This window comes from Penicillium taxi, assembly GCF_028828555.1.
Source record: "Penicillium taxi strain IBT 34144 chromosome Unknown utg000005l_segment0_segment0, whole genome shotgun sequence".
NCBI lineage: Eukaryota > Fungi > Ascomycota > Eurotiomycetes > Eurotiales > Aspergillaceae > Penicillium > Penicillium taxi.
Genome location: NW_026643207.1, coordinates 2,154,700 through 2,180,187, shown reverse-complemented (window position 1 = coordinate 2,180,187; position 25,488 = coordinate 2,154,700). Strand labels below are relative to the sequence as shown.

At 43.9% G+C, this 25,488-nt stretch overlaps 9 protein-coding genes across 9 annotated transcripts; 5 read left to right on the top strand and 4 right to left on the bottom strand.

Moving 5' to 3' along the window:
• Positions 1-2,466: 2,466 nt before the first annotated feature.
• On the top strand, positions 2,467-3,397 carry N7495_008151 (uncharacterized protein; the record flags this gene model as incomplete). The annotated part of the gene is made up of 2 exons (XM_057210802.1): positions 2,467-3,335; positions 3,385-3,397. The coding sequence occupies 2 exons, from the start codon at positions 2,467-2,469 to the stop codon at positions 3,395-3,397; spliced, it is 882 nt and encodes a 293-aa protein (XP_057060345.1).
• A 3,638-nt stretch (positions 3,398-7,035) lies between these two features.
• N7495_008150 (uncharacterized protein) lies at positions 7,036-7,675 on the top strand (the record flags this gene model as incomplete). Its single annotated transcript, XM_057210801.1, has 3 exons — positions 7,036-7,304; positions 7,358-7,497; positions 7,560-7,675. 3 exons carry the CDS (start codon positions 7,036-7,038, stop codon positions 7,673-7,675), a joined length of 525 nt encoding a protein of 174 aa, XP_057060344.1.
• Positions 7,676-8,924: 1,249 nt separating this feature from the next.
• N7495_008149 (ankyrin repeat domain-containing protein) lies at positions 8,925-10,247 on the bottom strand (the record flags this gene model as incomplete). The annotated part of the gene is made up of 1 exon (XM_057210800.1): positions 8,925-10,247. One exon carries the CDS (start codon positions 10,245-10,247, stop codon positions 8,925-8,927), a length of 1,323 nt encoding a protein of 440 aa, XP_057060343.1.
• Positions 10,248-10,964: 717 nt separating this feature from the next.
• On the top strand, positions 10,965-11,885 carry N7495_008148 (uncharacterized protein; the record flags this gene model as incomplete). The annotated part of the gene is made up of 1 exon (XM_057210799.1): positions 10,965-11,885. One exon carries the CDS (start codon positions 10,965-10,967, stop codon positions 11,883-11,885), a length of 921 nt encoding a protein of 306 aa, XP_057060342.1.
• Positions 11,886-12,863: 978 nt separating this feature from the next.
• Positions 12,864-13,193, bottom strand: N7495_008147 (uncharacterized protein; the record flags this gene model as incomplete). Its single annotated transcript, XM_057210798.1, has 1 exon — positions 12,864-13,193. The coding sequence occupies one exon, from the start codon at positions 13,191-13,193 to the stop codon at positions 12,864-12,866; it is 330 nt and encodes a 109-aa protein (XP_057060341.1).
• Positions 13,194-14,159: 966 nt separating this feature from the next.
• N7495_008146 (uncharacterized protein) lies at positions 14,160-15,519 on the bottom strand (the record flags this gene model as incomplete). Its single annotated transcript, XM_057210797.1, has 4 exons — positions 14,160-14,536; positions 14,592-14,948; positions 15,089-15,290; positions 15,349-15,519. The coding sequence occupies 4 exons, from the start codon at positions 15,517-15,519 to the stop codon at positions 14,160-14,162; spliced, it is 1,107 nt and encodes a 368-aa protein (XP_057060340.1).
• A 2,164-nt stretch (positions 15,520-17,683) lies between these two features.
• N7495_008145 (uncharacterized protein) lies at positions 17,684-17,923 on the top strand (the record flags this gene model as incomplete). The annotated part of the gene is made up of 1 exon (XM_057210796.1): positions 17,684-17,923. The coding sequence occupies one exon, from the start codon at positions 17,684-17,686 to the stop codon at positions 17,921-17,923; it is 240 nt and encodes a 79-aa protein (XP_057060339.1).
• A 2,177-nt stretch (positions 17,924-20,100) lies between these two features.
• Positions 20,101-21,502, top strand: N7495_008144 (HNH endonuclease signature motif containing protein; the record flags this gene model as incomplete). The annotated part of the gene is made up of 4 exons (XM_057210795.1): positions 20,101-20,542; positions 20,597-20,886; positions 20,961-21,098; positions 21,158-21,502. The coding sequence occupies 4 exons, from the start codon at positions 20,101-20,103 to the stop codon at positions 21,500-21,502; spliced, it is 1,215 nt and encodes a 404-aa protein (XP_057060338.1).
• A 1,808-nt stretch (positions 21,503-23,310) lies between these two features.
• N7495_008143 (uncharacterized protein) lies at positions 23,311-25,008 on the bottom strand (the record flags this gene model as incomplete). Its single annotated transcript, XM_057210794.1, has 7 exons — positions 23,311-23,688; positions 23,740-23,836; positions 23,900-23,973; positions 24,318-24,484; positions 24,557-24,562; positions 24,620-24,748; positions 24,957-25,008. The coding sequence occupies 7 exons, from the start codon at positions 25,006-25,008 to the stop codon at positions 23,311-23,313; spliced, it is 903 nt and encodes a 300-aa protein (XP_057060337.1).
• Positions 25,009-25,488: the final 480 nt, after the last annotated feature.

Sequence of the window (25,488 nt, the reverse complement as noted above, 5' to 3'; positions counted from 1 at the left end):
AACTAGTGGTGAGCTCAGGATTTGCATCCTCGAAACCTTTCACGCATACTTATCAACTTCATCGTATCATTTTTGAAACCATTTGCCAATCACTCGGTGCTAGTCTGTTGTCCCGGTCACGAGGGTTCTAGCTCGAGCGTAATCTGAGTGAAAAAAAACTGTCTCGCGCCGATTTCTATGCGACCTATATTGCTGCAGGTAGCACGGGGCTGAAGATGACCGACAGCTCTGCCCTCGTTGGTAAACAAGGCAAAGCTGACTGTCCACAGCAAAAGTGGCAACTTCTCTGCTATCTTTGACTATTCGAAGCCAATTGTTAGACTTGCGACCCGTGGATAGTTTGATACATCTGGAATGTCGGGTATTGGTAAAAGGCCAGCAGGCCTGTGTGTTACCTCCGTGATCGATCCCTGTCTCTTCAGGCGCAATGATCGACTCGATTATTAGACGCCGAATATCAGCCCTTTTCTTCGTTAGAGCTCTTTTGAGGTTGAGTTTTGAATGGATGTCATTGGAAGGGGAAAATCTTGTCCAACATTATTCTATACAGGCTGAATCGCCGACCTCGGGACTTTATGCTCACATAGCATCCCTCGATCTGCATATGGGATTGTCATTGAAAAAGGAAGAGCATCCCAGAGTGTGGCTCTCTGGGTATTCCCAGTGTAGGCAACTAGCCTCTAAGCCGATACGGTTCTTGAAGAGTGGAATTAGCCTTAAACTCCCGGTTTTGCACTCAGTGATAGAGGAGATTTCCCATGTTCGCAATGGGCTTCGCTTGAAATTAATGACGAGACCCGCATTAATGAAATGGCCCCTTGTTAGTTGGACATCGTATCCTTTTCTCGACAGATGAGAACTGCTGCTCCCCGGTGGTAGGAGCTGAGATAGAATCGGTGATTGTATCTGGTCAATCTCAGACTCACGCTTGAGATTAAGAGTCAGGCCGACTTTGATCGGTGCCAATAAATAGTTATTCGTGATTTATTACTCAGCATTCTTGGTTCTGGGTCGGAGTGGATATAATCGAAGATTTCTATCTAGTATCATCCGATGACATTCAAAGAGAGATTATATTGTTTTCCTCGATGAAGTGGGATAATGTATCCTCCTTCTATTCAAGCAACAGGGCCGACATTAGCAGTTTCTCCAAATAGCCAGACAGGATTCCAAACGTCTTGAAGGTCTCGACCATGAAGAGAGACCTGAAGTGCTCCTTGGGTTCTTTTCGTTCCGTAGAACCCAAGCAGAACCATCAATGAAGTTCTTTAAGCACGCCAATTCTATGGAAACGGACGAAACCCCAAATTCGACGTGAATAATATCTTTATGTTGATTCCATAAGTTGAGATCTGTAAGGGTTACTGGATTTTACAGAGAAGACAAGGATGGGAACAAGAACTCGATAACATTTCAAGACTGATACTTGAAGGAATCATGGGGGATCCGGGTACGGATCGGTTAAGTAGTTGTGGGTATTACATAACGGTCACATGATTTCCAGATTATCAACTCCGTGACAAGATCAAATCGGCAAATATGCGAGCCGAACAAAGACACAAGACTGGTGGAGAGTGTTTTTCAGAAGAACTAGAAATATTTCATCCAATTTGAAGTCTTCATCTTAGCCACATGACCAATTATTAGCTGAAAGCGTAGATAGTCAAAGGAGCTATCCCTTAACAGGCCCCAAAAGCTTATAAAGGTTAGCTATTTAGTAGTTATATATTTAAAGTATTTCACCACTGAACGGGTCACACTACTGAACGGGTCAGTTTGACCCACTTATTTTTATGAATCCCAATAACTCCATTATTTACTATGTAATATAGTAAAAAAAAACTACTGAATGGGCCTACTAGGACAGGTTTCCCTCCTATGTCCAGGTGTCTTACATATCCCACACCGGCGTTGGGTTACAGGCGCCCTTACAGGCGCCTGGCCCTCTTGTAAATTGGCATCATTAAGTTTAGGGCCACCATTCGACGCGTCAACCAGGTCTAATCCCTCCTGAATTGTAAGACCCCCTACTACTGTTAATTGACGATTCGGACGTTCTTTTTGTTTTTTCTTTTTCTCATGGGCGGCGCGTAAATCTCTGTTTTCCAGGCGTAAGAGAGCATTCTCTTGATATAGGTAATTTGCACCCTTTACTATCTGGTCTAATGCTCTCTTAGATGGTGTTGGTGGCGTTCGAGATACAGTGTGTAACAGGCTGGTGCCTGCTTTAGCATTCATGCCTGTGCCACTCATGCTCGTCACGTGCCACCCGCACCCGCATCCCTTATATTGCCACATGTCCATAGCTAGTCTCTCTCTCTTCTCTTCAAGCTTAATAAAGACAGTTTGTCGGCATCACTAGTTCTGCATTCAAGATTAGTATTAGCCCTTCACATTTATTAAGCTTCCTTTTCGATTCGGTTCCGGTTCTTTTTCGAGAAGTACACGAACCGCCAGTTTTCCACGATGGACCAGACCAACCTTTTAGCTCTTGTGCAGCAGATGCAGCAGCAGCTTTCAGACCAGCAAAACCAGTTATTAGCGATCGCTTCGCAACAGAACCAGAACCAGCATTACCATCTTCCTGACCCACCCCGATTTGACGGCAAGCCCTTCACACTACGTACATGGCTCCCAGCAATACAAGCCAAGTTAGAGGCCGATGGCCTTACAGGACGACAAGCATTCAACTATATCTATAATCGCCTAGAACCACCTCAACAAGCATCAGTGTTACATCTTCAAGATAAAGCCAACCCCGATCAGATCTTCCAGTACTTTCAGCGTCTATGCTATAACCCCCGCGAGAAACAAGAGAATATTCTTCGATTCGCCAATATCCGGCAGAGAGATGATGAAAGTCTTATCGCCTATCTAGCTAGATTTGAACGCCTTTCGCATGAAGCAAGTATAGGTCTCGTGGACCAGGCGCTTTTCGCGATAACCACACTTCACCGTGGACTCCGTCGCCCTCTTCGCGAGACCCTCGAACAAGTTAGCGATTCGCTATTTAGCCTTTCGTATGAAGCTTATATCGAGTTTTTACAACGATACGACCGTCGCCAGCCAAGATTCCAGACCCAGCCAGAACCCAGAAATCAGCCAAATTTCCAGAAGAAACCCCAGAACCAGTCCCAGAACCAGTCCCAGAACCAGCCTACCTCTAGTCAATTCATAAACCAACTCGAACCAATGGACTTATCAGTCAACACTACTAAGACCCGCCCGATTTCACCAAGCAACCAAGTAAGGATAAGAACAGCTCAGATCCAACCATACATCGTCCCCGAGAGACAGGCCCAAGAACGTGCCCAAGTACGCCACGATACGCGACAGTTCCTAGGTCTATGTTATTATTGCGGTTCCGAAACACATTATATAAAGGATTGCCATTTAACTAGCCCACGATCCAGCCGTTCACCAACCCCAACCCGCTCTAGAACTCCAGCTTACATCGCCTCCGACGACGACGACCCATAGGAGGGGGCTATTGTAACAGGCTGGTGCCTGCTTTAGCATTCATGCCTGTGCCACTCATGCTCGTCACGTGCCACCCGCACCCGCATCCCTTATATTGCCACATGTCCATAGCTAGTCTCTCTCTCTTCTCTTCAAGCTTAATAAAGACAGTTTGTCGGCATCACTAGTTCTGCATTCAAGATTAGTATTAGCCCTTCACACAGTGCGTAATATAGCTTGGTGTTGACGTCGTAAATCTTTCTGCGTCCTAGGCGTCTTAGGTGTCCAATTTCGACTTGAATCGCTTCCTATAGAGGGTGGTGGTGGTGGTGTATCGACGCGCATAGTAAGCTTTTTTAACACCCTAGTAGGGTCAAGTGGCACGATTCCAGTTGCAGCAAACGCATTAGAAGCAGATGCAAATACTTCAATACGCGCAGTAGGATATATCTCTAGGAAATCTCCTTTACTAATGTGGGAAAAACCAAGCTCTACTCTAGACTCAACCAGCCGAGAATAAGAGCGTTTTAACACCGCAAAACACCCAACATCAAGAGGTTGAAGAAGATGAGACGCATGCGCAGGCATACATAATGGTATAATATCATGCTCCTGGCAGATTTTGTCGAAATCAGGTGTTAAATGGCTACCATGGCCATCTAAGATCAGAAGGCGATACCGTCCTTTAGTACGAGCAGTAGCAGGTATAAAGAGCTTTTCAAGCCAACGGAGCCCTATTTGATTTGATGTCCAGCCATTAGGACTAATCTCAAGACGCCAATTAGGTGGTAAACCTAGATCAGGAGCAAACCAGCTCTGCATCATCACCTTACCCTTAAAGATAATACAGGGTGGAGGTGCGTAACCAGACGCGCCTAAACACTCTATCACAGTAACCCATTCCCGGTTACCAGGCTGTTTTTTTGCGCGTTTACCATAATAACCAGCTCTAGTAACCACTCTCGCGGTCGCACATCGTCCCATCGCAAACCCAGTCTCGTCAAAATTATAGATATCGTCGGTGGTGATACCATATTTTGCGATCGTGTTTTCAACCAGTTTGAACCAATTATTGATCACATTATAGTCCTCTTGACGCGCACGTGTAAAATCGCGCGGTGTTGAATAGGTCGTCTTAAGTTCAGGTAAACGCGTCGCAAACCTAGTAACCCAGTTTTTACCGATCGTAAGAGGAGGGTTGGTTCCGCGGTCGGCGAGTAGGATATTAGCCATTCTACCAACATCTTTAGTTCTAGGAGCACAGCCGCGATCATCTAGAGAGACGACCCATTGAAGTAATGAATCCTCTTCAGATTCAGTCAGTTTAGACTGCGGTGGGTGTGTTTCAAGACGAAATTGGACACCAGAATGGCGGCGTTGGAGGGTTGAAAATGGTATATTAAACATAGCTGCAGCTTTACGCATTGATGATATATCGCCATTCTTGTAAGCTTGGTAAGCTAATAAGACCCTATTCTCCTGATCCTGTTTGTCTTGGACATATAGAGCATTTAGGGGGGGCATGGTGGGTAGTTGAAAATGGAAACACCAGACTGACGCGTAAAATTGGTGGGGTGACCCGTTCAGTAGTGTGACCCGTTCAGTGGTGAAATACTTTAGTTATTTAGTTATTTAACGTGTTTCCCGGATAACCCGTTATCATTATTAAGCCGTTACCCCACCAAAATTTCAAAAAATGCATCAATTTCAATTCCATATTTAAGCACAATAACATAACTAAATTGACTAAATAACACGATTCTGACACTTAGTAATGTTATGACCTTTCTTACGACACCCTGAGCATGTAATCTGACGTCGGACAGGGGGTAAAACTGGCAATTCAGTCTCAAGAGAATTGTCCTGAGCAGCTTCAACACCAGATATATATTTTTATTCAGCTTATCGAGCACTTCTGATGGTCTTAAGGCACTAAACCTATAGCTCTCAAGCTATTAATTATAGTATCTGCCTTAAAAGCTGTTGGAATATGGAACAAAGCAGTCATGTGATCAAATTGTTACTTTATAATAGATAGCAAACTAAGAATGAAAACCAGACTTTACAACCACTTCAAGAGGACACAAAGATATCATAGGGGCGTAAAGCGTTACCTGTGATAGGTGTCAGAAGTGGGCGTTAGCCTCATCACCTTTATCGAATAGCTATTCCACACTTGGTACAGGTGTACCGACAAAAGCTTTTCGATGTGCATCAGGGAAGATCTGAAGGAAAGTATCTTTATCGATCGAGTAGACATGTTCATTGGGTTGGGTATGGGTTTGAAGTGAAACCCACACCCAGCTGTCAAAGGAAGTGGGTTGGGACCCACTTTTAGGTGTGTATTTAAGCCATATTACGCCCTCGTTGGAAAATTCAGTTTCATTCATTTGTGGCATTTGAATGATTGGCCAGCCAGTCACAGTCTATTTGACACCAGCCATGAACCCATTTTTTTGCCAAGACCTTTATTTTACGTGATATTTATCGCCTACTTAGTACTAAATTGAGTCAAAATTCAGGCACCAAGGCACTAACTACCCTAATATAGTTTAGGTTGAGGCAAAATTCAGGCATTAAGGCATAAAAAAAATACCCATATGGGACCCATAACCCATACCCACGTTGGTTGGGTTGGGTATGGGTATGGGTTCACCTTACCCCTGATGGGTTGGGTATGGGTATGAATTTTGACCCATACCCAACCCATGCACATGTCTACGATCGAGTTGGTTCCATACCACATCAACTCTGCAACACGACCACCATAATATTTTTTGGGTCGTATTATTCGGACCCCCCTTGATTAATTGGACTCCCCCCTTTGATTAATTGGACTCCCCTGCCTTAAAATGCCTGAATTTCCCGGATTAATAGATATTCCGGAGCCACCATAATTCTGCCAATATTTCTGCCAGTATTATGGAATAGCTATTCAGCCGAAAAACTGGCCGGTTTTTAAAACTTAACTCCTAACTTCTCCTTTGGTCGCATCTGCCTAGTTTTACACCTCTGTATTCAGTTTGTTTTGCACTCTGGTTTGTTTACTTAATTTTATTTATTCCGGTATCAGTATACGTGTTTGTTTCGACGCGAATGCATTCAATTTTAACTAATAGTATTCCATGTCAGGATCCTCAACTCGCCATCGTGTCCGACGAGGTCTTGAGTTATCCTGAGTGGTGGCATCACTTAGGGTGCTTTCAATACCCCGTTTTTCGGCCACGCCGGCGCGACGAGCAGCATTTCGAGCAGCATTGATAGTTGGACTTAAGATATTATGAAGAAAGGCGGTCAAGCGGTAAGTAAAGCGGTAGGGAAAGTGGAGAAAATCTACTGTAATAACTATTAATCCGGTAGGGGGAGTCCACTCAAAGGGGAGTCCGAATAATACGACCTTATTTTTTAAGTAACCGGGAAACACGCTACAATAAAATACGATTATAGCCTTACATGCGGTGTAGAAGGCGGTCAAGGGGTTTGGTGGGGACCCGTCGCACTCCACTGAGCACTATACTTCTTTTGATCCACCATTAATCCATTTTCTTTTCTCCACCATTCACTCAGAGAGTGATCATGGCACAACCCTTTTCTGATGCGCTTCGCGGCGCAGCTAATGAGTTCGAAACATTATTCCCGGCACAGGCCCAGCCGCAGCAAGCCGCTAGTGCAGCCGACGTTGCCATCCAACGAGGACTTAATGCTCTGATGGCGGAAGTCGCGGCCATGCGAGTCGATCTCAGAGGGGACATTGCGGGCCTAGCCGCCCAAACGCAGGGCCTAGCCGCCCAAACTCAGGGCCTAAATACCCGAATGGACGACCTGAATACTCGAATGAGCGCAATGTGAGTATATTCTCAAGCTATTTAGCATCAAAATCTGACATCAATTATAACAGGGATCAAAACAACACTGCTCGGCTGCACAATAGTGTAGCAGTGACGCCAGAATTCCGGCTGTCACCCCTTTATAACCTCACCACCGGCATCCTCATCGCCGAGTGCCCTGAAACCCTTGCAGATCTCGCTGACCTTCCCCGTGAGTAGCATTTCTTTCTTTGATACATAATAGACAATTTTGCTGACAGCCATAATTAATAGGCATCACAAGCGCCCGCATCCTGCAGGAGTTGAACATCCAGGCACCACGTGGACGTGACGAGAGCCGAAAGACCGTGTCTCGTGCATTTGGTGTTCGCCTCGCTCTCACGCTCTAGTTTCGCAGTGGTTCTCTTACTTTTTTTGAGTCTTTGTATGATACCCTATATGGTAACCCTGTCTCTTGCGTTCAGGGTTCGCTCCGCCGTCACGCCCTAGTTTGGCGGCAGTTTTTTTCTTCTTGCTTTTTTCGAGGTCTTTGTATGATTATACCCTGTATGATAACTCTAAACGATGTCTTTTTTTCAAGCATGAACACCATTTTCCTAGAGAGGAACAGGCTCAAGTAAGTTTTTTTCGAGTAGACCAAACCATTCGTGAATCATTTTAGGATCCTCATTCTTTACTTTCTCGAAATTGTAACGTTCAAAAATCGAGTATTGATCTCAAAGGGTTCTTTCAATTAATACGAGTTTTCAAGGGGGTTCAGGTCGGCACCTACATGGAAAAAACGGTACATAGAGCCTACCTTGAAAACGGGAGTCTATGTCCTATAAACGGATGTTCTGCTATTACAGGACGACCACTCAGAGCAGCCAAACGCCCGAATTGTTATCAGTTTTCTACCTAAGTTCGTACAGTTATAATTCCCAAGGTCTACATCAAACATTAGCTAACTAGGTGATATATCAATAGAGAGCGATCCCTAGAACTTAGAATGTTCATCAATTGTATCTTCAGCAGCTTATGCCGTCACAGTTAAGTATTGCCCAAAGATAATTCTCTTTACCAGGAACACTATCAACCTTGGAAATTATCCTTCCTTTCGTGTTTTCGAGTAACCACTTCACACCATTAACAAATTCCCTGCAATAGCTACAGATTCCATATGACAATGTCCTCATCAAAGAGCATAGCGACAATGACCCGCAAGGCCCATCAGCTCGGACTCTTTCTGCACGAACACCAGTCACACATAATGTCCAACCAAGGAGCATATTACACCCGCTTGATTTGTGTCAATCACCTGTGCCCTCAATTAACCGAGACTTGGCTTTTTAACCCAAATTGGGCAATGGATGCTGCTGCTGAACTGCCGTCTACAGTTACCAATGTGTTCCAAAGTTATCAATCAGGCATTGTGTGCATAATCAAGCGCATGACAATATTATTCTAGGAGTGCATCATAATTAGATGATCTCTTGACAGTGTGATGTTATAATCTTTCATCTTTCTATATTCTTGTCAAGCCACGATACCTTAGATCGGAGATATCAAATCTATTAGGTACACGATAGGCTGAATGGTTTTTTTAACTAGCAACAACCTTGGAAAATTTTGAACGAACATAAACCTTCCAAGGTTGTATTAGAAGCCGTCCACTCTCTGGCCAATCAGCACTGGTGCAAGTTGATTGAGTGAATCTTCCAAAAGCCGTATAACTGGGCCAGTATTATGTCTCCATGCAATATCGACTGGGGTGATAACAACACCGTCCTCTTCAAAAGTAGCGGAAGCGGAGGCACCACTTTCCAGTAACAACCTCACAATTTCCTCGTCCCCTCTTCTTGCTGCAGCGTGATGAAGGGGTGTTTTGCCATCTTGGTCTATAGCTGCTACGGCAGCGCCATTTTGCAACAGCAACCTCACCACTTCTCCAATCCCAGCTCCAGCTGTGTTCCTTGATACTGCGTGGTGAAGGGGCGTCTTGCCCTCCTGGTCTTTAGCCATTACGATAGTGCCAGCGCCATTTTGCAACAGTAGCCTCACAACTTCTCCATTCCCAGCTCCAGCTGTGTTCCTTGATACTGCGTGATGAAGGGGTATCTTGCCCTTCCGATCCGGGACCAACATAGCAGCGCCAGCACCATTTTGCAACAGTAGCCTCACAACTTCTCCATTCCCACCTGTGTCCCTTAATACCGCGTGATGAAGAGGTGTCATGCCCTTCCGATCCGGGACCAACATAGCAGCGCCAGCGCCATTTTCTAATAGCAGCATTGTAACTTCTAACAGCCCGATCCGGACTGCTTGACTAAGGGGTGTCATACCCATATTAGGATCGCGGATCACCATAACAGCGCTAGCGCCATATTCCAACAGCAGCTTCACAAATGATTTAGTTCCGCTCTTGGTGCTTGACACACACAAATGAAGGCATGTTGGTGTCCCTATATCACTACTAGATCCGGCCATCACATCAGCACCATTTTCTAACAGCAGCCTTACAGCAGTTTCCATCCCGTTTGCCACGGCGCGATGAAGAGGTGTGCTGCCACAAAGGTCTAGGGCTGATACATTAGCGCCGTTGGCTAGTAGAAGCCTTATAATTGCGCCATTTGAAGGTACCGAATGAAGAGGTGTCCTACCGTAAGAATCAAGAGCCGATACATCAGCACCATTCTTCAGTAACAGGCTCACAAGTTCTTTATTCTCACGCATTACTGCGAGATGAAGGGGGGTTTGTTTCGTCACCGGTCTTCTGGCCATCATGTCAGCACCCTTATCTAAAAGAAGTCTTATGAATGGATAAGCAGGAGGATTAGGGCTTTTGATGTATGGCGCGCTCCGACTGAGAGAGCCATCGGGGTTGCATGCCTCCATAGCCAAAATGAGGGCATGGTCTTTCAGTTGAGAGGACGGTGCGTCATATTTGCTGTTTCTGAGGAGTTTGCGAATAGGCTCGAGCATAGCTCGTCTGACAAGCCATTCGAGAACAGATATTTTATCTGAACGGATATAGTTTTGAGCTTTTCGGTAAAGATATGGAGCAAGGATAATTGCCAGGGAATGACAGGTGCGTGAAAGTGCAGAAACATCACTTATGTTATCCAATTTACTGGCTACCATAAGGAGTAACTCGTTTGGAAGCATAAAAAAAGCCATCTGAACAGGATGAGCCAAGATAACTATCCATGGTTGCGGTGGAGAGTAAATAAAATGAGAAAAGGGAGTCGGTCACCTGACTCGGGGACCCTAATATCTCATCGCATAACTCTAATGGCAAAATATCATAGGCGGTCTGGTCTGGCAATCGGCTATTCAAGATCTTGAATCAGGGGTCTCCATGGATATGGCCAAAACATACTGTTCTAGGCGTCATTCCAAGGCTGGCTTACCATAGCTGAACGTTAAACCCTACAGGGCTCAACCTTGAACCTGTCTGAGAGTGGGGCACCATACCCCAGAAAAATTGGAAGAGTCCGAATTTTCTCTTTCTGATGTTCGATAGCTCACTGAGCTATAAATTCAATAACCTTGGAATTGAACATTGGAACCTCTCAGTAATAAATCGTTCAACAACCTCAAGAAGCTCTTCTAAGGTTCGATCTAGAGATTTTTCTTAAAGAAATACATCTCTCTTTTCTTCAAATTGATTGCCATCTTCCAAGGATAGACGACCAAGCCATGGTGACCCCTGCATCCAATCCAGACGCAGATGAAATAATGCGTCTAGCAGTAGACCGCTTCCGCACAAAAATGAAGTCATCAAGTCTTAAGTTCATCCAAGACCGAATCGACTCGATCGAAGCTATGGATTTACCAGCCGAAGATAAAATCAAAAAGCTGTCAGACTACCATATCGTGGAACCGGGTGATGTCTCTCGAATAGCCGATGTCAAACCCCTTTCTGAGCAATCGCCATACGGGGGCAGTATAACAAAGGGATACATAGATGGGATAATTCCACCAACGCTATCGGAACAAAGACGACAATTATTCATCGAGACTCTACACATCTTTTGTAACAAGCCGCAGGCTCAAATCCCAGTCTGTGGCGAGCTAGGCCTTTTTCTCAAGTACGCCAACGGCATTCAATACCCGGACTTTTCGTGCTCGAGAATGCCATCTTTCAACCCGGAAGGTTATCTCACGCTTGCTGAGATACCGGATCTTGATGTTATTACAGCACAGGACCTTATCAGGGATAGTTTTCAGGAAGCATTTTGGGTACAAGATGACCGGTTCATCGATACAGGGGATATGGACACTAAGCTTGGTTTTGTTTGGGGGACTAGCTGCCAGAACACTTATGGGCAGTATGCCCAATATTACCTGACGTATCTGTACTGCAGATACGATGATGGGTCGGACAAGTACAAGGACTGGGCTTGGCGGATCGTTATGGTTGATGGGGAGGATCATCATGGTTTTGAGCCGGTTTTTGGTCAGAGGCCTATATTCAACTCTATCCCTGAGTTTTTGGATTGGTATTGTAGCTGGTTTGAGCATACTAGTCAGAAACAACTTGAGCGGAATATTAGGACTTGGTGGGCCTGGGATTATGAGGAGAACGAAGAAAGTGACCTAGAGGAAGATAATGATTAAGAAGAACTAATTTGATTGCAACTTCTACTACAAGTCTCATAGGTTGCATCTAGTTTGTGATTTGACTCCGGGTGACTTATGCTTGTAGATGAGGGGATATACCTATGTGCTGGTTAGGTTGGCTCCAAGATTACATTCCTTCCGATCTACTAGCGAGTTTATGGAGAGCCATCTTTTTCGTAAGGCCTACGGGAAAACTGATTCATCCAGAGGCCAGAGACCTTGAATTTGTACCCAAGAGAGCAAGCAACCGCGGAACTTGAAGTTAGGTATATGTTTCTAAGAACTGTAAAACAAATGTCAAACTAGATTCATTACTGAGTTACAACCTACAGCCTCTATGTAGCAGCATGAATTAGAGCTATTCAACATTGGATCAAAAGTTGGAGGTTGTTATCCGGGAAATGATGGTGGAATAAGAGAAGAGGAAGAGGGGTGAGGAGGGAACAAAAAGAGAGGAGGTAATAGTCTGTCTGCTGGCGACTAAGGAAAAACAACACTCCGTAGTCAGCTCAGTTTATTCAGTTCTGTCGGCTCACAGGGATCTGGATGCACTATTGACTACTACGTTGTACGTGTAATAATTTGTGCGGTAAGACGTGTGTTCATTTTAAGTCCCCGCGATGGAATTGGATATGCCGCGATTCCACTAGTTCTATTCACATCCCGAGTCCATTCACTGCAGTAAACCGGACTCCATTGGTTCCAACAAGTTCAGTTTATTCATTTCAGCTTGCTCAGTTCAGTTTGCTCAGTTCGGTTTGTTCAGGTTTCTTTAGTCCTCTCAATTACTCCACGGGAATACCATGGCTTAGTGGTTCTAAATCATTCAGTATGATTATTCAATTTAGAGTAAAATCCCGGGTATCGAATTGCCATGTTAATATATAACCTAGAAGCATCACAACCTAAAGATAAAAAGGGCAATCGCCCACCGCACAAATGGTGACAAGGACGAGGCGTCTAGTTCGACTAGGACTAGGAATCTCGCTGTCTTAACAATCCAATGATCTGGGTCTCAACGTCTTTATTTATGGGGACACCGGTCTTAACCCAAACCTTGATCCAGTTATCGAACAGCTGCACCGCCTTATTCAGAGTCGAGGAGTTGACAGTGCTGTAACGCGATGTAGGCATCATTAGGCTGACGCGCCATTCTAAGGTTCCCCCCTCTATCTGGCGGGTCAATATCCTGTTAGCCCGTCGATTTTGTGCGACGGCCACAGAAACCCCGTACTTCTCTAGGAACTGGTTGGAGAAACCATCAATAGGGTTTGGATCGAGGTCAGGCGAAGACAACATCGCCATATCGAGACACAGAGCTCCGCCGTGGGCGAAGTTATTTCTCCGGTTCTGCTCATCCGAAGGTCTATGCTCTCCTGTCCATTCGTAGTAAACGGAGCATCGGAGAGAGATACCTAGTCTAATGCATGGCTACTGCACTAATCCTTGAATACTAAAAGATTATTACATAGTAACGTATTTCCAGATCTCACCACGGTCTAGCGATCAGCGATAAGATTTCAATGTTACGGATATTTACTGATAAGAGTCTCATGAAGAATCAGATTTCGCGCAAGCTTCTGAAGATCCAGATCGCATGCAGTTTTTTGGGTGTCGCAAGTATCACACTTCTTCGTTCCGACATAGAACCAGTCATAACGAATCTGCACTATGCTTACGCCAGGATTCTAATTGTGAGCCCTATCGATATGCATTTAAGACACGATATATACGTTACTGGAACAGGTGCGTTTCTCGTAGTCGTTAGCTAAGGGGTAGTGGGTGCTACCATTTAAGTTGTTTGTATCATATTTAAGGAATATTTTATTTAGAGCTTATTTATAGAGAAGGATGACGTTGGGCAGGTATTTAATCTTACCTTTGAATAGCTACACAAAAGGACCACCAGAATACTTTGGGAACTAGTATTGAGAAGAAAAGTAATATATGTATATAGAGAGTTTTGGAGGAAAGCTCCTTGAAAGATTTAAAGCTGTCTGATTAGAAATATTATATAAAATTAAAATGAAGAAATCTTGAAATACTGAAAAATGACCCAGGTGAAGAAGGTTTCTCTGAAGATAAGTCATGATTAAGAATCCAGGGGTACGCATACATGCGCCACTGGATAATCAAGCCATTTGTGATAATGTGACTCGAATGTAGAAGCCTACCCAGATGGATGAGTATATTTGCTGTTCATAACCAATCCCGGAGCCGTATGGCATGATAAAATGAAAGATGAAAAGAATGGATAATTGACGTGGCATATTAAGAATTTTTGTAGTTGTTCATCTCTATCCAGCCTTGTCCTTCGCCATCATGGGCCCTCACGGTTTTTTGAGCCTCTGAGTCAATGAGAGACTCAGTTGATGAGTCTGAGGCATGAACTCCAGTCGCTGGAGCTTTGTTCGTGGTAATAGCAATCGTAGTGGTCTCAAGAATAGTACCTTGTGCCCCTGTCGAGGCAAATTGGTTATAACCCTTGCTGGCATAAGCACCTGTAGGTGGATAAGTCTTGGAACCTTTGCTGAGGATGAATCTGTTGGCTATAGGGTAGAGCAATGGCCAGATAGGTGGGATTGACATGCAAATGAGCACGATCCATTCTTCGATCTCACCCCAGCAGAACAGGATACCAGATGCGTCTAATTCTTTTGTAAGTCAGGCTGTTACCAAGGAAAAGGAATATAATTAACTCACATGTAGCATCGGGCCCGATAAGACTATTGGCAGCATATGCGCGGACAATAGCTGCAGCTGCAGCAAAGACACCGACCCCCATCAAGAAACTCAGACCGATTTTCAATTTTAAGTCGAGCTTAAGTGGAATCAACATGGCAGCTGGAATTATGGCGAGATAAAGATCGGAAACTGCTGCCACTGCTCCAACAACGGAAAGATAGATCGTGCTTCGCTTTGCATTGCAGTCGCCCTGCCGAGTGGGGTCCCACAGTGACTGTGGGGGATTGCATTGAGTCCAAATTATGACTAGTTCTGGGAAACCGATAAGAACATTCAAGACACCGACAATAATTAGACTGAGACGAATCCTCGGATCTGTAAGAAAGAGAAATCAGATGCCAAAACTTGAAATGCGTATGATACACGACGCCAATTGCCAAGGATTCCAGAGCCCCCATTCGTCCATATTTCTATGGAAAGGCAAGCCAAAGATAGATAATAGGAAAGTGACTTACTTCCTTGACGATTCATTTCTATAAGGAAGGAGCATAGTGCGCACTTTCCAAGTGGAATCGCGATACTGAAAAAGAAGACCGCCAACCAACTGTATAGAAGGTAGTTTCTCATGTTGCCCTTAGATTCTACAATTTCCACGTGGTTTCCCAACCCATTAAATATAGCAATTGAAGCAAATGTTTGTGACGTGGTAGTGAATATCTATTAAGTGAGTCAGTAGAGGGTCTAAGTAAAAATGCCGGAAGGTGAGGCCTCATACATAAGCTGAAAGGAACCATATCAACGACGTAGTTCCGAATTTATTCACTCTCAGTCGAATGTAAATGCGCAACAACGCAAATATCGTAGTGATAGTTCCTAGGGCAATGCCTATTTGGAAATCACCTGGACCACGACCTCCATATGCAGGGTATTTCTCAGATAAACCCATGGCGAGTAGTGTAGTCCTTAGAAGCCCCCTAAATTTAACGAGAGTATGAATTTAGGGATGACCGGTCAGCAGCCTTAGGTAGATATTAAGTATTTGGAAGAGAGACGGCTAACTGATGTAGAACCATGGAAGCGTACGTTAGTAAATTAACTAAAGAATATTTGGGTTTACTCAGGTATCTACCAGTAGAATTTCATTTTAATTTATATGTGCATTTCTTTCCAACCTTGGTTAACGAAAGATACGAGATCTAAAATTCGGCCGATATACCGAAGGTCATTTTTTATCAATTTCACACATGTTGATCTATCATAAGATACATTTATTCAACTGCATATTTAGAATATAGATTTATACATAGACGGAAGAAAAGGAATAGTTAGGGGAAGTCCTAATAGAGCCACCAGGGTATAGAGTAGTAACTCCGGAGTTAACCCGCAAGGTGAGAATTAGTCCAGTTGAAGAAACTTCAAAGGTAATTTGTTGACCTATCATAGAGCTAATGAATACGAGATCCATATTTCCCTAAACTTGGGACCATTCAAATTCTGACATCAAATTTTCAAAGCGTTCGCCTCCCAATTTTTTCCCTGCAAAGAGTTTTGGAACCTTTTTCATAACTTTTTAACGTACCATATAAGATCTGCGCCTTCTCCCAGTCTCGCAAATTTCTTGGGACACAATTTCGATTCGAGAGCTTAGTCATACAAACTCCCCTTCTTTAAAAGAAACGAAAAAAAAAGCTGTGAAAACTGTGACAATGTAGCTAAATTTATTGATTTCGTAATGATGATATAACTACAGTGCAATAGCCTGTTTCATTGAGGTTTGAACAATGTTCCAAACTCAGGAGATCGATATCTCGAAGTCTACTCGTAATGCAAAAAGTCAAAGTATAAAAAAGAACGCTAAGTCCGTGTTAGGCAAACAGTACTTACTTCGGCCGGATAGCCCCCCCATCTGTGCGCTTTTTACTCCACACTATCCACTATTTCCAATACTATTAATGAGTTCTATTAGACATCTGAAAAGCAAGAGTATTAAAAGTGGTGATATTTTTACTTCTTTACTACCTGAAGTATTCATTTTGAAAATTTAATGTCATACGAAGTACAGCCCTTACACTGTAAAAAAATCTGTTTGTCGCGCAACTATCTGACTATGGAGCAAATCCTAGTACTATGAATTAAGCTAGTTGAAATTTCAAACTCAATTTCTCAATTATTATTCAAACACCTTCTTCTTTGGGACCCAAAGTCTCAACGACTGGGCCATTCTATTCCGAGTTTTGACTATATTATAAATGATACTTTAATGAGAGGCTTCAGACTTTTTCTTGTGATGAAATCTGGGGGGAAAGTGTCTGATTGACTAGCTATGCGATGGAAAGAGGAAAATGAAGGTGTGCTTTAAGGAAAGAAAAGGTCTTATCATTCTAGTATTCCAAGCCGCGCGAGAGTAGAGCTACAAGATATTACACTACGTTACTGCAGCCACATATGCCAAAGCCATAATGATGAGTGTTACGGTTGCCCTTCCTCGGCAGTATTCCCAGTAGCTGCTGAGCAGTAACTCTATAGTTCACTGGTTAGAAATTGGTTTCCTCCCTCTAATAGCACCGGTGTTGCCCCGGCTTAGAGGTTTTTTCTTTCTTGTGGTCTCGGCCGAAGACGGTCTTTCTCTTCTGCTGGAGCCCCTGGCCTATTGCCACGCTCCCATCACCCCGGTACCTCTATTTTCATACTCATTCATCTAGTAGTTGCGGAGTTCAATTTAGATTTGTCAGCCAGATCTGGATTAGTTACATTATTTTGCAGTGTTTGCAGTAGCTCTGTCTTCCTACTTAGTTTAAATTTCCATCTTTACTGAGCAGTCAATCACTCATTCACATTTCTAATTGGCCATCCAATCTCCATAAGAGTCAACAGTTATGAGTCTGGCACGCCATTAATAGACTAGTAAGTACTATTTACCGTCAAAATCGACGTTTTGTAGCCTATTTCACCCTCTAAATTCTACACCGACTTTCAAGAAGAGAAAAACGATTTGAGATCCTAGCAGCGATTTTGAATCGGAGTATCGATATAACATACGATTCGATCAACAAAATTCAACGAATGATTCCGCGATAAGTAGTGAAAAGCTCAAAGACTCAACCTAAAGGATGAAGTGGTTTGAAGGGGTCATTGCCCTGGCAGAAGAAAAGGGTGTTCTAAACTATATTGATATGAATATTACAGAAGATGAAGTTCAAAGGTTAGGACCAGAGCCAGAGGATGACGAAATCCAACCTAAACCAAGATGTATTGAAGGAGATGATGAGGAAACGCATTGTATGAACGAGCGTATTCGCAGGGAATGGAGAGATGATGTTGAAATGTTCAAGATGCGTCAGACCAAATAGGACAAGAAACATAAAGCTCTAGGGGAATTAAACCAGTATATTACCCTATAACTAGAACCAACACTTTGAGAACTGGTTTTAGGTCAACGGGGTTTATATGCGAAACTTATGTTTCTTCAGAAAAGCTTTGGCTCCTCGATATCAAATTATTCTAGCATCTTTGAAGAACAGGTAAGTGCTTTGCATAATCCACTAAAGAAGTGTTGAACTGAGGAGGTGTAGCAGTGCCTAAAACGTAAAGCAGGAGGTGCTCAAGCTCCACCGACTGCTGCCAGGGACGGGACGAATATAATGATCAGACCAAAGGATCTTGCTGGTCTGATAAAGGAAGAAGGACATCCATCCAAGGGATCAGATGAATAGAGAGATAGATATAAAACTTCTTGAGAGATACTTTCTTGACCAACTGTCTTCCCCAGAAGCAGTTGGTCCTTTAAATACATAGATTACTGCCGAAATAAAGAGTTTGGAGTATCAGATGAATCATAAGAATGAATTGGAACCCGAAAGAGAATAAGCTCGTGTAGATGAGCTTCAGGCATGTAAGACAGTCGGGATGAAGCATCCGAGATTAGATGAAATGCAGGTAAGACGAAAGACGGGAAAAATTCTGAAGATGAGATATTTCAAGCCCAGGGACCGTGATAGGATCTACTCACTCATGTGGGCGTATATCTGTTACGGGATGGATACAGGAATTGAACGCTGTAGTAATCCGATTTTGATGAAGAAGAATTAACTAAGAGTGTAAGATTTCCCTTTCTACCAATATATTGGCAGGGTATTAAAAAAAGTATGATCGGAGTGCAAGAAGTAGTATGAGATAAATATTATGAGATGGAGATTAACTAGATTAATCGCTGACCTTCGAAGGAAGCTGTCCGAATATGGGAAGTCGGAATCATCCTTTCTGATTGGATTATTCCACCAGCGACTCCCATTGGACGCAGCCTCCCAAATAAGTGGGGCAGAGGTCTTCTTTAGTTTCAGTTAGCAGTAATAGAATCTACACTTCACATCATCTCTACAACTGCAGTTCTTACGAATACACGTGTAAAGGAAGTCACCCATATCTTACGACAGAAGCCATATCACAATCATTTATAGCGCCCTATTTCAGGGCCCCTTCAGGTTCTTTTGGACCTTAAGCCTAGATTCGGTCGCAATATCTTCGCTCATCTTGACTTCTGCGCAGTATTGCAGTCAAATATGACCTACCCAGTGCAAGGAAATTTGCGTCGAAAGAAATCTTTGAAGCGGCGATGTTAGCGTACAAACTGCGCTGTGTTCACCATATTGGATGTAGTATAGAAAGATGGAATCCATAAAGAAGTCGCTCTGTACAGCGACCATCTATCTACTTTTCAACCTCCTCCATCCAAGACTAATAGCTTCAGAGATATTCTTTATTATGAAAGTAATAATATCTAATCGATAATATAATAGATCGGTTAAGGTATATCAGAAACAGAATCCACCTTTATTTTATACTAGATGTTTTAGAAGATCGCGTATCGCTACTCTCATCTCCTCTTTATTAAACTATTTTTTAGATTGTGGCTTTGTGATAGGTGAAGTTTGGGAGCTGCTCTAAACACTACGCACTTTACTAATAAGACTACACATATTACTACTAAGACTATAATGCCTTAGATTTCAGGCGACATTTTGTTTCTGTAGTGTAATTAGTAAAGTGTGTAGTCTTAAATATTAGTAAAGTTAAAAAACATATGTTAGTAGTAGCTCACCGCCTTTTTTGGGATACCGCCTTTACTCGGTCGGGAGTCGGGATCATATCTACGCACACTAGTGTATATCTCTTACTCCGGAAAACATACACTCTGTTCTGCCGTATACACCTCACCGCCTTCTTTATTAATGGGCCATTCCAATGCTGACTAAACCGCACTAAACTATAAATGGAATCGGGCCTTTGTCAGCTCATGATTATCACGTGACAGATCAGTGATGACCAATGAACGCTCACTGAGCACTCGGTGACTGCTCAGTGACTATTATTGGCTGATCCCTGATACCACTTTAGACCCACTTCTATACATGCTAGTTAGTAATCAGGTTTGACCAATCGGGGAGCTTTAAAAATAATGTTTATAAAGTGGTATTGACGGAGCAGCCTGGATAAATAAAGCCTGTGTTATGACGTAGTATACCGAATGATGTTACCGTATTTTAAGGTGGCGGAAAATAAATTGTTCGGTTATGCTGTTTCCAATCCTAGCATTCTTCAAGAGACCCTTTGGCCCCGCCTCCGCTACCATGGTGAAAGGAAAGAAGCGTATTGGAGATTTCTCGGACTTACCCCACGAAAATCGCCCAGAAAGCATCAGCCGGTAACCCCGAAGCGAGAGCTATCCCTAATGTCAACCGACATTGATCATGACTGGAGCACCCTCGAAGCCAGTGCCAAACTAAGGGTAGAAGCCTACAATCCAGCAAGCCGACCCTCTGAGGACAAATTGAAATCCAGCTTAATTGCTTTGATCAAATGGCTGCCCCAAGGTGGCAGAGATTCTCTGGCGCGCGATATCCTTGATTCGAAGACTGATGAAGAGCTGCACGCTGTCTTCTTCAACTTGCTCACCGGTCTCACAGCACTGAGTAAGTCCCAATATATTATTTAGAGTAAACTATGCATTGCTAATCATTATCTAGGAATAGTGAGAGCGAGGACTCGGGCCCCTACTGTTACATCATCGCCGATCCCTAAACGCCAGGATAATTTAGATGCGATAGACGGAAGTCTCGAAAATCAAAACCGGTCTGACACATTCCGAGATGCTTGCTTTCTCCGCGACGGGTATCGCTGTGTTTTGTCTAGGCAGATGGACAACGATTACTTCAATTCCATCAAAGATGACCCGGAGGTGGACCCAGACACCGATGATGCAGCCTGCATCGGTGCTCATGTAATCCCATTCTCCTATGCGCATTGGAAAGCTGGAGTAAATTATCATCCTTTTTGATATATTCATTCACTAATCAATATTAGGACGAAGAACCAAACAAACAGTGAGAGGTCCTTTTCCGATGTTTTCCGACTCTCCGGAAGACTTGCTTTACTTCTAAGTCCATTAATAGTACCTACAATGGTCTAACATTGACCCTCGCGATGCACAGAGAATTTGGTACTTTCCAAATCGCTTTTAAGCCCACAGTAAGTAACTAACAGTTAAGTAATTATACTATCATTTTGATAATTCCATATCCCATTAGGAGGATCCTGATGTCTATGAAATCAAAACGTACAGCAAATGCACTAATTCTTGCAAGAAGCAATTGCCCAAAGACCGCAGAGTGACCTTTACGCTTGATACCAACATCTCCCACCGAGAAATGTTGAAGTATGACTTGACTCTGCCTTCCCGGGACCTTTTGGAATGCCACTGGCGCCTTGCGGAAGTATTGAACATCTCCGCAATGGCGGAGGTTGTGGAGCTCTATTGGAAGGAGTGGGACAAGGCTAAGGTTACTGCACCCCGGGAATTGGACAAGTACGGAAGGACCAACATTGAAGATTTCCTGCAACGGGCTTTTTGGGAGCACCAAGTTTCTGGCTGATTGAATTTTATGCCTGATGATCAATGAATTTTTTTTATTATAGTTTTATACCCTTATGTCCTTTGCTGAATTTTGGGAATCGCATCCCATGCCTCATGACCAATTTTTCTTTACCTATTTTTATCAATGATAGATAATGTAATGATCTTACCATCGGTTGCCTAACAGCTCCTCAAAAGGTTTGTATGGCGGTGTTCCCGTGTGGATGATGAGTCTTCAGGGATCATTGGCGGTGACATCCGTCTGTAGTATTAAGGGTAGAGTATATTGTGCTCCTTTTGAACTTCGACCAGGTAGTCGGCATCGATGAACTTGTAGTCACATAAAACGGCGACTCTTGGTTTTCTTGCCATTGTGAATGTATGTGCAATATATGTCAACTCTTGAACTTTCGAATTGGCTAAGGAAAAAGGCTAAAAGGAAAAAGTTATTGAGGAGCAACAATATGAAGCATATTTATTTGGAAGCTAGGTATCATCGTGGAGATCCACCGGGAGCAGCCGATACCAGGCGAAGGTATGGAAGAAGGGATTATTCATATCGATTTCCAAGTCTGGTGTTATTATGCGGAACTCGAAATTCTTGGATCAATATCTGTAACAAAGAGTAGCTTCAAGATCATTCAATCTGTTCGTTGTTGGTCTTATATTTAAGACCCTTCTGAGCGGGCGACCAGGAGGATATTGACTTTTTTGGAGAAAGGATGGTTTCAAAGATTTATGTATGTATTTTTTAGTACATAAGGTAAAAAATTCTAGGGGTGCTAATCTCACCCATCCTCATCTAAGCTCACCTAAGCTTACCCATATCATCCTCACCCTAAGGAGAAATCTATTGCTGCTTTAGGGTGAGCTAAGTGCTAAGGGCTTTTGGTTTATTTTGCGCGTTCTATATGTGGCTTAAGAGCTGAAGCAAAAAATAGAAAACAAAAACATACAACAGTCAGGATTCGCATGTGGTCACCCACCATACTACTAACTGACCGGCGTGTGGCTTAAGTACGGCTGAGCGGACGGGAAGCCCTGTTCTCCACACCCTGTGGTCGTATGTGATAGAGATGCTGGGAAGGTGATATATAGAGCTGCAGCTAATATTCAGTTCAGAGAAATGATTTAGTGCTGCTTTAGCGTCGCGCGGCCAGGAGTAGGCAGGATCTATGCCGATGCATGAATACTGCACTATTCTTTGGTTTTTTGAAGACCACCAGTGTTTTTCTTCCTGAAATTGTGCTACCATTACAATATTTTTGGGTTATTAGTCTCAACATCTCTGTCCCGACGTGTAGTGATAATTAAGCTTTTCTAAAAGGATATGTCAATGTGTGTGATAACATAAAACTGAGATCCCTTACGAGGTCATAAAAAAGACTTCTATTTTCAGAAAAATTAAGAAATTCATAATCGCTATGATGATTAGCACCGACACTGATAATGGTTTCGCTGCTGAAAACTGTGATAATCTGTTGCTGTCGTAGTTGAAAATCCACTGAGAAGGGAGATTCCAAAATAGTTGCTCCGATCCGGCCATCCATCGACATAAGAAAAACCCTGACCAAAGGAAAAAAAAATTGGAGAAAAAAATCGAAGGAAGAAAAATGAAAAAGCGCTGTAGTCGAAAATGATAAACCGCTGTATATCTGAGTTCTGGAGGGCGAAATGAAACCGAAAACAACACCAGCAGCGACCAGTCTGAGCTGGAAACTCGGCAGATGGAAAAGATTCATGATACCATAAAAGGCTCAATAAGACAATGGTGGGTAATTGAGAGGAATGGAAACGCGATCATCGATATGCAGCGAGAATAACAATCTACCAGTAGCGAGGACGGTCATACGGGACATATTCGCCACGAGGAGGGGAGCGGGGACGGCCATATTGGCGCGACGCTAGATACGGATCATAGTCACGGTGCGGGGGAGGTGGGAAACGGGCATCATATTCATCATATGGACGACGCGGAGGTGGGTAGTCCTCCATTCTGGGTCGTGGGGGAGTGCGACGTCCATAGGCATCTCGGTCATAGTAGGCCCTGGGGATGGGTGACCGTTCACGGTAGTGATCCCGGGGACTGTTGTATCCACGGGGCATGGGGAATCTTCGGTCGTATTCATCCATGGGATAGGGTCGGCGTGGGGAACGAGACCGGTACGGGTCACCACGGTAAGGACGGTCTTCAACGCTTTGGATCTATACCACTATCAGAGGGGGTCCTCCTAGTCCGTGGGTTTGGGTCCTTACATCCGCAACGCAAGATACACGCGCGCCTTTGAACTCTCTCTGGTCAAGTTTCTCCACGGCCGTCTTCAGATCATTGGCGGTTTCAAATTCAACAAACCTTTTTTTATATCCGTTAATGCGTGTACGAGGGGAAATCATGTGACGGCCTTTAAGAACCTACCCTTTTCCTTGTTCACGGCCGGCTTCTGAGTAGACCACGTCTAGGCCAGACTGACGGGCGAAGTCTTTGAGGTCCTAAGAGAATGGTGAGTCCAGGTTCCAGGAAGATATGTATATCCGGAAGGTTCATGTGGGAATGATAATCTACGTCCAGGCAGGGGAAAGGCTTCCAAAATGGCCAGTGCATAAAATCTTCCCGGTCCTCGGCCAAAGGTCGCGCTTCGTTGCACTTGAGTCTTAAATCAAGATGCGAAAGTTTCCAAGGGGAGTGATGAGCATCACCAGGTCTTGAAGTGCAAAGGGTCCATGATTTCCAGAATACAAGAACAATATCCTAGCCGAGGACGACGAGAGAAAGGGTACGTAACCAAGGGAAAGGGAGTCCGGGGGGGTCCAGGGGATGAATTTGGGCTGCTAACCTGCCAACTTGTCTCTGGAAGACCGGATATCTGCATCCGGAATACGGTACGGCGTGGACGAGGTCCAATAGGGCGGTCCGGAGGACCAGGGAAGGGGAAGGGCTCCTTGCGCCGAGGACCACGAGCGAACTGCACGGTCAATCGCTCACCCTTGAAGTCACTTCCGTCTATACAAGTAAGTTGGTAAGTAATCATTCATTCTTTGTTGCCCAGTCAAGGCTGAAGTAGGAGTTGCATACGAAAGGCTGAATATATAGTTAGCAAGTGATTTTAGAAAACCAAAACAGATTGACAATGCTTACCGGGGACGACATCTCGAGCATCCATAGAATCCTCATACTCGATAAAGCCAAATCCGTTCATCAGCTTGATCTCGGTAATTTTACCGGAGCCATGGGTGCTGAAGTGCTCTTCGATATCCTGCTTGGTAACTACTCATCATATGGTGTCAGTTTAACTGTATAAAAAAAAAAAAGTGATCGTCAAACTCCTGCGGCTGAATGCATTCGATCCCCCTAACCCCTAATCACCACGCGGAAAGTGGGTCACAGGCTCTAAGCGGGGGAGAGAAATCCCTAAGGAAGCAGAATGATCCCCAACAGAAATGGGGTAAACACGTCAAAAAAAACGCCAGCATACCATTGCGGGGAAGGTTCCCGAGATAGAGTCGGGTGGAAGAGACTTCCGTCATGACTAGTTCAAGTTATGGATCCTGGAGAAGTAAAGAAAAGCCCAAGATAAGTGCCCAAGCGATCGAGAAAACAACGCGACCTAATCAGGCAACCCGATGGCGATGGCGTTGATGGCGGTGTAATCTGGATCCCCAACAGAGTATATCTGTATCAGAATCAGAATTCCAAATGCAGTGTTGTGCACAAAGATGAAAGAAAGAAGAAAGAAGAAAAACAGGCTTGCAGGTCACAGCAAAGAGGGTGGGGAGGAAGGGAAAAGAAATCAGATCTGGCGGTGGGAGATGAGCTATGGCCGCCTCACTTTTTTTCACAATGCACGTGTTCCCCCACCAAATTTGATTCCGGGCGCCAGATAAAACACGTAAATAAGGGGATTCGAATCTCTAGCTGTTGTCAGTGAGGAGAAAGTTAGAGTGAATTAAGCTTGATATTTTACTCCTGCCCTCGTGGGCCCCCTTCATTCCACGGTTCTGCCCGAG